This window comes from Phaseolus vulgaris, chromosome 5 (genome assembly GCF_000499845.2).
Source record: "Phaseolus vulgaris cultivar G19833 chromosome 5, P. vulgaris v2.0, whole genome shotgun sequence".
In the NCBI taxonomy this organism is placed as follows: domain Eukaryota; kingdom Viridiplantae; phylum Streptophyta; class Magnoliopsida; order Fabales; family Fabaceae; genus Phaseolus; species Phaseolus vulgaris.
In genome coordinates, this window is record NC_023755.2 from 7,580,640 (window position 1) to 7,592,814 (window position 12,175).

A 12,175-nucleotide genomic window follows, 5' to 3' on the forward strand; every position below is an offset into this window, starting at 1 on the left:
TTGGTGGAAAAGTTTGGAGCTCAGTTCGCAACCAGTCGTCCCCATCATCTAACCTCGATTGCTTTAGTGAATATAAGACAAGAAAAGGGAGAGTCGTTAAGAATGTTCATGGAACGCTTTGGGAAGGTTGCCCTGGGAATTCGAAATCTCAGCCCAGAGGTTACCATGCATCATATGATAACAGCACTAAAGCCAGGGCCGTTTGCTGATAGTCTCTGCAAGAAACCTGCGACTAATTTAGATGAACTAAGACAACGAGCGTCGAAGTTCATGTAAATGGAAGAACTGAGAGAGTTTCGGAATCAGGCAAGGATGGATGGAGGTGAAAGAAAGGTGATAGAAAAAGAAAGTGGACCTATGGCTAGAAGAGCCAAAGAAGAATTCAGAAGCCGAAAGTTCCAGCAATACACACCCTTGAATACAAACAGAACAAGAGTCCTGAGAGAAGCCATGGCGGCAGAGATAATACCACCACCTAGAAAAGCACGAACACCGGAAAGGGCCGACCACACCAAACATTGTGAATATCATAAAAATCATGGCCATCATACAGAGGAGTGTGTTGGGTTAAAAGATAGAATAGAAGAATTGATTCAGGCTGGGCAGTTGAAACGTTTTGTTCAAGGAGGAAATGTTAGACTGAGGTCAAGTCCGGAGAGAAGATTGAAAGGAATTGAACAGGAGAGAGAAGGGCAGACAGATTTGAAAGAGAAAAAAGAATAGAAAAAAGAGATGATAGAAGAGGTGGGAGATCAAAAGGAAGAAATGATAGAGCTTACCAAAACACACAATCAGTAAGGAGAAGTAGGGAACGAAGTTTGGGGAGACCCGTCAGGGGGTTTATAAATACTATTTCAGGTGGTTTCTCTGGAAAAGAATCATCATCAGCAAGGAAACAACATTGGAGAAGTATAAGGACCATTAACCACATTTTCAAAAGAAGAACTTTGCCACCAATGCTTTTTACAGATGAAGATTTTCAAGAAATTGATCCTGATCATGGCGATCCTATGGTGATAACAGTAGAAATAGCCGAATATGCCGTCATGAAAACCTTGGTTGATCAAGGAAGCTCAGTTGATATTCTGTTTTGGGATACTTTCAAAAGATTGCATCTAAAAGAAGAAGACATTGTACCTTTCCGAGAACAAATCATTGGCTTCTCAGGGGAAAGAGTCAACACGAAAGGATATGTGGATTTGATGACTACGTTTGGAAGAGGGAGTAAGACTAAAAAGATCAAAATCAGATATTTTTGATAGCTGTCGTTTTGCTGTCAAATTAATATGATTCTAGCGTAGACTTGTCTAACACTAGAGAGATGATAGTATAATTGTGGTCAGATGACCCCAAGTCGTCTTCCAACGAATCCAATAGTAAAATCAGTTGATCAGGATTTAAAATCTATCTGCAAGCAATAAAAGTTAGCAATAACAATAAAGATAAAAAGGGGGTTTGAGATAGTTGTGCAAAAAATATAAAAGAGATTAAAATAGCAAATAAAAAGCGGTTGATCCCAAGTTCTTCCACCATTGAATTCTTCACAGGTTCTCTAAAGATTAATCTTTTCTCAATCCTCCAACAGAGCTAAACCAGATTGAACATGCGCTGATCTGATTCAACTGAAACTCACTAATAAAGCATGCGTCTACTAGTTTAATCAATACCCACTTTGTTCCATGCGTATACTCCATGGGAATGCTTACCTCCTCTCCCTTGAATCATGCGCCCAAGAAATTAATTAGAACAATGCGAACTAACTAAGAAACCAAAGTTTAAGATAAGGAAGACTCTCAATCATGCGTTTAAGTACAACCTCTCACAAAAACCAGTTTTCCAGGAGATTAGACAATAAAAACAACTGCTATAGAGAATTAAAAATCGAAACTTTTATTGAACAAAACCTCATAACTCAATGGGGAATTACAAAAGAATCAACCAAAAAGGTTTAGCCTTCCATGCGGAGGCAAAACAAAAGAATTACTAAGAAGAAAATAAACTAAGAAAACCCTATGAAGCTCCCCCTTTTTCTCCTTGATGCTTGTGTCCTTTTATAGGCTTTTCTGCTCCAAGGATCTTGAGAGAATATTGTAGTTTATATTTTGTTAACCGTTTCCAAGTTTCTATCTTTCCATAATTCTTTTTATTTTGCAGAAGATTTGCTTCCAATTCTGTTTCTGGAATCTTGTAGCTTTTATTTTCTCTTTCTTCTCCTCAGAATATTTTTTCTGTTTTGGTTCAAGAAGCACTTGGACTTTTGCATATTTGGCTCATTCACAAAGGTAGATGCTTCCTCTGGATAATTTACTCTAAAAAGACAAAATTAACAATAATAATAGTTAAGGCCCAAATAAACCCAATTATAAGAATATTAATTAAAACAATGGATTTATTTATTATTATAGTCCAATAATCTATGATTAAGGCTATTGTGTGTGAATAAATATATGCTCATCAGTGGTGGATGCTTCTACATCATATAATGTGTTGTTAGGACGATCTTCTTTGAATAAGTTGGGAGCAATAGTTTCAACACCACATTTAGCAATGAAATTTCCAACAGAAAAGGGGGAGATAGCAACAGTCTATGTTAATCAAAGAGATGCTCGAGAGTGTTATGCGGCCGGTTTGAAGATGAATTTGAAGACACACAAAGATACCGAAAGAATGGTGGCAATGGCCGATTTGGACCCAAGATTAAATGATGAAAGATTGGAACCAAAAGAAGAGACTACAGCCGTAGTATTAGGCCGGGACGAGAAGCAATGCACTTATATAAGTGGAAGTTTGCCCGAAGAATTGTTAAACAAACTTATCACATTGTTACGCAATAACAAAGACTTGTTCGCTTGGACACCGTCTGATATACCTGGAATTGATCCAAAGGTAATTTGTCACAAGTTGTCGGTATGTCGAGAAGCGAGACCGATATCTCAGAAACGAAGAAAGTTGGGTGAAGAGAGACGAAAGGCAGCAATAGAAGAAACTGAGAAGTTAATGCAAGCTGGTTTCATTAAGGAAGCTCAATATACGACATGGTTATCCAATTGGTGCTTGTCAAAAAACCGAATGGAAAGTGGAGAATGTGTACAGATTATACGGACTTGAATAAAGCTTGTCCGAAAGATACATATCCATTGCCCAACATAGACCGATTGGTAGATGGGGCGTCTGGACAAGAAATGATGAGTTTTCTCGATGCTTATTCAGGATATAACCAAATACAGATGTATGAGCCGGATGTGCCCAAAACAGCTTTTACCACAGATACGACAAATTATTGTTACAAAGTCATGCCTTTCGGCTTAAAGAATGCTGGAGCAACGTATCAGAGATTGATGGATAAGGTGTTCAAAGATCAAATTGGAAAAAACATGGAAGTATATGTGGACGATATGGTTGTGAAGTCAGAAGAAGTGGAGAAACATTTGGGAGATCTTGAGGAGGTGTTTTCACGCATAAGAGAGTACAATATACGTCTCAACCCAGAAAAATGTGTGTTCGGCGTCAAAGGTGGGAAATTTCTAGGTTTTATGTTAACCAACAGAGGGATTGAGGCTAATCCTGATAAATGCGAAGCAATTATGAAGATGGGGAACCCGAAAAACCTGAAAGAGGTGCAGAGATTAGTGGGAAAACTAAATTCATTGTCAAGGTTTTTACCAATCTTAGCTGAAAAAACTAAACCGATAATAAGCTTGTTAAAAAAATCTGAAACCTTTGAGTGGAATGAAAAATGTGAGCAAGCCTTCTCTCAAATCAAAAGTATGGTAGCTGAACCACCAATCCTAATCAAACCTGAGTTGACCCAACCCATCATAGTTTACTTAGCAACTTCCAATGAAGCCATAGGAGCAGCGTTAATCCAAGAGAATCCGGACCGGAAACCAATATATTTTGTAAGTAGATCCCTTCAAAATGCTGAAACCAGATATCCCAAAGTAGAAAAAATTGCCTTAACCTTGGTGTACGCCGCAAGACGTCTTCGGCCATACTTTCAGAATCATCAAATAATTGTGAGGACAGATTATCCAATATCAAGAATTTTGAGAAAACCAGAGCTTGCAGGTAGAATGGTGACATGGTCAATGGAGCTTTCCGAATATGGAATCAAGTATGAACCGAGAGGACCAATCAAAGCTCAATCCCTTGCGGATTTCATCATCCAGATGCCGACAACAGCACAACAGGAGCAGTGGATATTGTATGTAGATGGCGCGTCAAGCAAAAAAGGAAGCGGAGCGGGGATAGTACTTGAAGGACCAGACAACTTCCAAATAGAGATGGCATTGAGATTCGAGTTCAGAACATCCAACAACCAGGCCGAATACGAAGCTCTTATTGCAGGACTACTACTGGCGAGAGACATGGGAGTTGAAAACGTCATTTGCAAAAGTGATTCTCAGCTCTCAGTGGGACAGGTACGAGGAGATTATCAGGTAAAAGATCCATTATTGATGCAATATTATCATAAGGTATTAAATGTCATGCAATGTTTCAAACAAGCTGAAATAAAATATATTCCGAGAGAACTAAACATGAAAGCAGATTCATTATCCAAATTGGCAAGTCAACAGCGGCAACTCCAGCACAATTCGGTTATACAACAAACCCTCAGTTATCCGACAGTCGGTTTCGAGGAATGTTGCAACGTTACCACAACAAAAGATGAATGGATAGAAACATATATGGAAGCCATAAAGAATCAAGAGCAAGGTGTTCAACTGGATACAAAAATGACAAAAAAAATAGCTAGTTTTGTGTTAATTGGAGATGAACTCTACAAACGCGGATATTCAATACCTTTGTTAAAATGTCTCTCAAAAGAGCAAGCTCAATATGTAGTGAAAGAACTTCACGAAGGAATGTGTGGATTACATTGTGGAGCTCGAACAATGGCAACAAAAGTTTGCAGAGCTGGATATTATTGGCCAACACTCCGAGAAGATTGTGAAATTTATGTTAAAACATGCAAGAAGTGTCAAGAGTTTGGAAGTTTGAACCATATACCAGCACAAGCGTTACAAGGAATTATTTCTCCATGGCCGTTTGCAAAATGGGGAATTGATATACTCGGTCCATTTCCACTCGGTCGGGGACAAACTAAATTCATGATAGTCGCTATAGATTACTTTACAAAATGGATAGAAGCAGAAGCACTGACTAAGATAACAGCTCAGCAAGTTCAAACATTTATATGGAAAAATATAATATGTCGATTTGGAATCCCACACACCATAATAACTGACAATGGCCGACAATTCATTGACAAAAAACTTATGGAATTTTATGCAGATTTGGGAATCAAGTCAACAAGCACTTTAGTTGAACATCCACAGACGAATGGACAAGCGGAGGCTGCAAACAAAGTTATTTTGGGACAATTGAAGAAGAGGTTAGGAAGTGCCAAAGGTTTATGGGCAGAGAAGTTACCAGAAATCTTATGGGCATATAGATGCACACCACAAACTTCAACTGGTGAAACACCATTCAACCTCACATATGGGATGGATGCAATGTTACCTGTAGAAGTGAATGAACCAACATTACGAGGGCAGATAGAAGACTGGAACATTAACAATGAATGCTTGAGAACCGACCTTGATCTTATTGAAGAACTTAGAGAGCGAGCAAAAATAAAAGAGGCAGCAGTAAAAAGAAGGGCAATGAAAAGGTTCAATGCGAAAGTAAAATTCAGAGATTTTAAGGAGGGGGATTTGGTATGGAGAATGCGAACTGATGCACGAAAAGATCCATGACATGGAAAATTGGCATCTAACTGGGAAGGTCCATTCAGAATACTCGAAAATTTGCAAAATGGAGCATACAGATTGGAAACTTTAGAAGAAAAAATAGTACCAAGAACATGGAATACAAGTCATTTAAAGTTTTATTTTAGTTGAATTGGAAGATGTAAAAAGAAGACTCCGTGTATATATCTATCCATCAATGAAGAAGCATTATCCATTAACAATGTTTTGTTCATTTACATAACTTTCGGTCTTGGATGATTTCACTCTAAGTGAAAACCCACCCGAAAAGACATGTATTCATAAAACTTTCGGTCTTGGATGATTTCACTCCAAGTGAAAACCCACCCGAAAAGACATGTATTCATAAAACTTTCGGTCTTGGATGATTTCACTCTAAGTGAAAACCCACCCGAAAAGACATGTATTCATAAAACTTTCGGCCTTGGATGATTTCACTCTAAGTGAAAACCCACCCGAAAAAGCATCTATTCATAAAACTTTCGGTCTTGGATGATTTCACTCTAAGTGAAAACCCACCCGAAAAATCGTACACTCATAAAACTAGTGGTCTCGGACGATTTCATTCCAAATAAAAACTCACTCGCATACCATACTTATGTTGATAATAAATTGGATAAGAAAGCCGACAAAATAAGAAATGTTCTTGGTCACTATAATAAATTATGAATCAATAACCCATTATAATATTTTGCATAAACTTGATTTCATACGTTCATAGATTACAAAATTCGCAAAGAATCCGCTATTTTGAAACAACTTTCGGATAAAAACCGAAAGATACTTGGGGTGCGAACAAAACGTAATTGTATTAGAGATATTACAATTGAAAAGAATAAGTAGTTACAAACATGTTTCATGATAGGAGACTAAAAAAGTAAACATCTAGACATAAACGTCAAAATGTTTACTAAAACATTTCAAACATGTAAACCGGCAGGTCACAATTAAACCGGCAGGTCACAATTACGCAAAGTATCCGATCAATAACGCAAGATAACAATTGACAAACCAATAAACTTTATACGTATTAAGGTTCTCAAAAAGACATTACATTAACAAAACGAATGTCCCCACATGGATTAGCATATCAAAAAGCATCCATACATGGATTAGTAGTTCAAAATAAATCTACTTTCGGCAAATAAACCTACGCCCCTCTAGCTCTCAATGTTGATATCTTCAGCATCAGTGTCTGGAATCTCGTTAGCCAGCACCAATTCACCCTTGTAAAAATCCTTCTTAACATCAAAGTTGCCTTCATCAAGTGGAATCTTGTAAAAATATTTTGCTTGCTGAAGCGCCTTCTCACAACCAAGTTGATGCTGTTCAAATATAAAGCTTTCGGCTTCAAAAACGTTGGTCCTCAGCTGATTTATCTCTTCATCCATAAGTTTGATGGTGCTCTTGTCGGCTTCGTTCGTAGACAATAACGCTGATACCTTCTCATTCAACAATTGATTCTCTTTACGAAGTTGAGCGTTTTCTTCACTAGACCTCAAGCTTTCATTCTTCAATTCAACAATTTTTTTTTTTAAAATCTTCCTTTGCAACTTCTTGTTCACTTTTCTGTTTCTTCATCTCTTCTAGTTGTTCGAACAAAGAGCTTGTTTTCTCCTTATATTCAGCAAGGTCAGTCCTCAATTTCTCAAATTCAGATAAAGACACACAGCTTCCATTTTTCTCTTTCATCATTTTTCCAATCAACAAACTTCTACTCGACAATTCAATAATAGAATCCGCTAATGAAGCAGCATCCATATTTTTCAACATGTTATAAGACGATTCGTTAAAAGAAGTTTGGACAAACTTCGCATACTTCGTTGATGCACAAAAAATGGTTTCAGAGAGCGGTTCAGACGAAACATTCTCAACGCGGCGATGACGCCGAGAAGAAGAGTGTGATCTCTTGCTGCTTCTATCTCGCCTCTTTGATTTTTTCGAAGGCCCGGCAACATCAACATTGTGTGTAACTTCAACCACTTCAACAGGCGCAACACGCTCCGCTCCTTCCATTTCAACAACAGGATTCACCACATTTTCACGCCGAGGAGTTACATCACCTACCTTGTTTAGCAGCTTCGAAAAATAAGACCGAGCTTTCGGATTTGTGCTTGCCATCAAAGCTGAAAATCAATAAAAAACTTAGCAAAGTTAAAAAACTCATCCTATAAAACAAGAAAATGAAGAACAACCACCTACCAATAAGATCTTCTCGAGGATGGGATGAAGTATACAATTGTAGCAAGGCGCGAGTGGGAACTTGGTACGAGAGGTGACTGAAAACTTCAATAACATGACGATCGGCCGCCCCCATTGAGTGAAAAGATAATGAATTAAACTTCACGGGATCTCTTGTCCAGTAAAGAGGAAATTTTGGAGAATCTCCATTAAAAAAATACTCTTTTCCTATCGGCTCTATTAGAATTTTGAAAAAACCTCCCTTAAAATCCTTATATGATGATGTAAAAGGTTTAAGGAAGCAAACGTTGGATTTACTAATAAGAGATAGCCATCCTGGTCGTTTACCAGGCCGAGAACTATAATAGTACACAAGAAAGAAGCAGGACTAGGAGAAAGCGACAGTAATTTACACAAAATACTAAAAGCTTGCATTGCAGCCCAACCATTAGGGTGAAGCTGAGTAGGAGCAACATTAAGAAAATTAAGAACGCCTATTTGAAAGTTGTTCAAAGGCAATCGAATATGAAGGTCTCTAAAAAAGCAAGCATAAAAATAAAAAAATTCATAGCTATCATCTTCTCGGCCATGGCAAACATTATCAACATCTCCAACACGCCGAAAAGAAATAATATCGTTTTCAATGTCAGAATAATAAATCTGAGAATGAGAAAGAAAACTACGAAGTTCAGTAGCAGAACGATACTTCGAAAAATATTCCCGAACTTTAGGGTTAACCCATAGATAACCTGGACGAAGGTTTTTCCGAGGCAATATAAATTCGACTTCTTGAGGAACATCAATAGTAGGGGCTCCATTGGAATCATTCATGCAAGAAGGGGTAGCAGATGAAGACTTTGAGTCTGGATGATCCTCTTCTCGAACCACTCGCCCAATTGATTCACCATCAGCGCTCGAACAATCATCACTAGCAGAAAACCTTGAAAGAGACATTACCTTTGCCAGAATCAACTGAAGATGGAAAATGAACTTCTTGTTTAATAGCAATAAGTTTCACAATCGTAAAAAGGCTCAATGAGGAACCTATTTATAACCCACGCGAACCCTAGAATTTGAAACGTTGTGATCACACAACTATTCAAAAATATATATGATCTAACGGTTAAAATAGGCATTTCATGTCAAATCATATATTTTCAGAAAAGTAAATTACGAAAACCAAGGCATTAAATACCAAATCAAATCAAAACTCAAAACTATTATATTATATTAAGACACAAATACTTTTCTTTAAATATAAATAAACTATTTTTGTCTCGGGGGCCAGTGTACTGTTAGCCTAAAACCGAGAGGTATAGACCGAGAACTACATGTTAAATAACCAAAGTGATAAGTTAAAACCGAGAGGTCTGAACCGAAACCTGAATGGATAATAGAAATTATAATAAAGCCCAATTTAAATAAGGAACTTGCACAAGGGGGTGTAAAAATAATAAAAAGGTGTAAAAAGAAAGTCCAAAAGTACTGTAGAAGGCCCATCAACGAAACCCTATAAATAGGAGGTCAGCACAAGAAAAAGGTAAGAGTGATTTTATCTGAAAAACCATTGAATTGTTTCTGACTTTGGCATCGGAGCGACTTGCAGGTACATCCCCCCACCTGTGAGGAATACCAGCCGAAAGGAGCAGCCGAGAGGAGCAGCCGAGAAAAGTAGCTGAGAGTCCAGCCCAGGAAGTAGTTCAACCCAAGAGGAAACCGAGAGTCCAGCCCGAGAAGTAGTTCAGCCCAATAGGAAACCGAGAGTCCAGCCCGAGACCGGAAGATTTGTATAAAAGGTCGTCTTGTCATTTTGGTTCGAGTGTTCTTGGTTCCTTTTTGTAAGAACATTTATTAAACACGTTTTTCCGAATATCTAATTAGAAATAGTTATGATGCAATATATATAATTGTAAAATTAACTAAGACATAATAAACATAAAATGGAAAAATAAATATTACCTTGACTTAATCATAAAATTGTGTCACACAAATAACTTTTGCATCTACTTTAATATTTTCCCATAAATTAAAAAATATAGTTTTAAAAATATCATTTTAATTTTAATTTTTTTAATCATGATATAGGTAAAATTTTACCCTGGCAACACTTTTAGCATTAGAAGAAAGATTTGTAAACTGAAAGTTTTAAGTCTTAAATAAATGACGTCTTTTATTTTCACAAGACAAAATGAGGACATTTTTCTATAGATATAGATGAAAACAAAAATCGTTTTGAGTGGGGAAAGAAAAAGTAATATTTATTGTCAAAAAAGGGGAACAATTTACTAGAAAAGCGATAGGATTAGGTAGGTTGCATGTTAAAGGCGAAGGTCGGCATTCAAGTGGAGACATTGTGGCTCATATTTGATTAGTGTTATCATTTTCACTATGGGTTAATACTTTTTACTCGGTTTACTCCTATTGAAAAATAAGTAAACTTCATGTTGCATCTAGGAGTTTGCGGTTAATAAAGGAAGAGGAGAAACAAAGAAAATGAAGAAAGCTTCTTTGTTGACTTGTGAAGATTTGGTGAGAAAGTTTTGACTTTTACTATATTATCCTTCCTATTATCCCCATGTATCATAATAGTGTCATGAAGTTTCAGATATTCGCTTTGCATGAGATTCCATCTGCAAGAACACAAATTCGTACAAGGTTCTTTAACTGTGGTGAGTTACTTTAACTGTGGTGGGTGATGAGTTAATAGAGTGATAAATATGATAGAGATGATAAATATGGGAGAGGAGAGGAGGTGAGTTATGTGTTTTGAGTTGAGGGGGGATCTTAGAGGTGGTCGGAGGTGCGCAATGGTAGGAGGTCTGCGGTCGTTAGAGGTTCGCAAGCGTTGGAAGTGCGCGGTTGTCAGAGGTGCAAGGTGTGGGTGGGGTTCCGTTCGTGGTGGAGTTCTGTTGGTGGCGTTGGTGGTGATTGGTGAACAGTTCCGCTGGTGGTGGTTGGTGGACAGTTCTGTTGGTGATTGTTGGTAGTTCTGGCACCGTGGTTCTCTATATTTTCTACCGGTATAAATTTCATAGATAATGGATTTGGAATCTGGATAATCAAATTTGGAGAATAAAACTCTTTAAATGAGTTTTAATTTTATCTTATACTTAGATAAAAAAAAATTATTAATATTTAATTTTTTTCTGCTATTTGAAAATACATAGAGTTTATGCGTAATATTTAATTTTTTCTAAAAAAAATTTAAAAAACTTTAAAAATATTATCTTGAATTTATAAAATAATTATAAGTATATAAAATATTTAAATATTTTAAAATACTACTTTATAGATATTCTACATATAATATTTAATTTTTTCTAAAATAAGTAAAAAAAATTTATAAATATTATTTTTGAATTTATAAAATAATTATAAATATACAGAATATTTAAATATTTTAAAATACTACTTTATAGATAGTTTACATATAATATTTAATTTTGTCTAAAATCAAGTAGAATAACTTTATAAATATTATTTTGAATTTATAAAATAATTATAAGTATATAGAATATTTAAATATTTTAAAATACTACTTTATAGATAGTTTACGTATAATATTTAAATTTTTCTAAAATCAAGTAAAAGAAGTTTATAAATATTATTTTGAGTTTATAAAATAATTATAAGTATAAAGAATATTTAAATATTTTAAAATACTACTTAATAGATAGTTTACATATAATATTTAATTTTTTCTAAAATCAAGTAAAATAATTTTATAAATATTATTCTGAATTTGTAGAATAATTATAAGTATACCACTTTACAGAGTTTACATATAATATTTAATTTTTTTCAAAAAAAAAAATAGTATAAAGAATATTTTTTTTATGAATTATATAATTTTATTTTTAATTTTACGTATTATTATTTTTCTAAAATGTGGTTATTTAGACCTAATAGTTAAACTTATATGATTGTTAAAGATTTGTGATTATGGATAACGATAATCATTGGTATATGTATTTCGACAATGTCAAGAAGTTTAGCACGAATGAGATGAATCCCGATGTAGTTGGTGTTGATTTCACACTAATTCCACAAATACAAGAGCAAATCAATTTGTGGACACAAATAGCAACAATGACAATCCTTTGCATGATTGGATATGGATTGAATGTGTTGCGTGTATTAACTGAGACAAATAATGTTATACCAGAGTTTGTTCCACAAAAAGAACGTCGTCAACAAGAATTGATATCGTACTTGGTCCATAT

At 35.6% G+C, this 12,175-nt stretch overlaps 1 protein-coding gene across 1 annotated transcript; it reads left to right on the plus strand.

Moving 5' to 3' along the window:
- Nucleotides 1-956: 956 nt before the first annotated feature.
- Nucleotides 957-3,108, plus strand: LOC137833914 (uncharacterized). The gene is made up of 2 exons (XM_068641982.1): nucleotides 957-1,224; nucleotides 2,459-3,108. The coding sequence occupies exons 1-2, from the start codon at nucleotides 957-959 to the stop codon at nucleotides 3,106-3,108; spliced, it is 918 nt and encodes a 305-aa protein (XP_068498083.1).
- The last annotated feature ends 9,067 nt before the right edge of the window (nucleotides 3,109-12,175 follow it).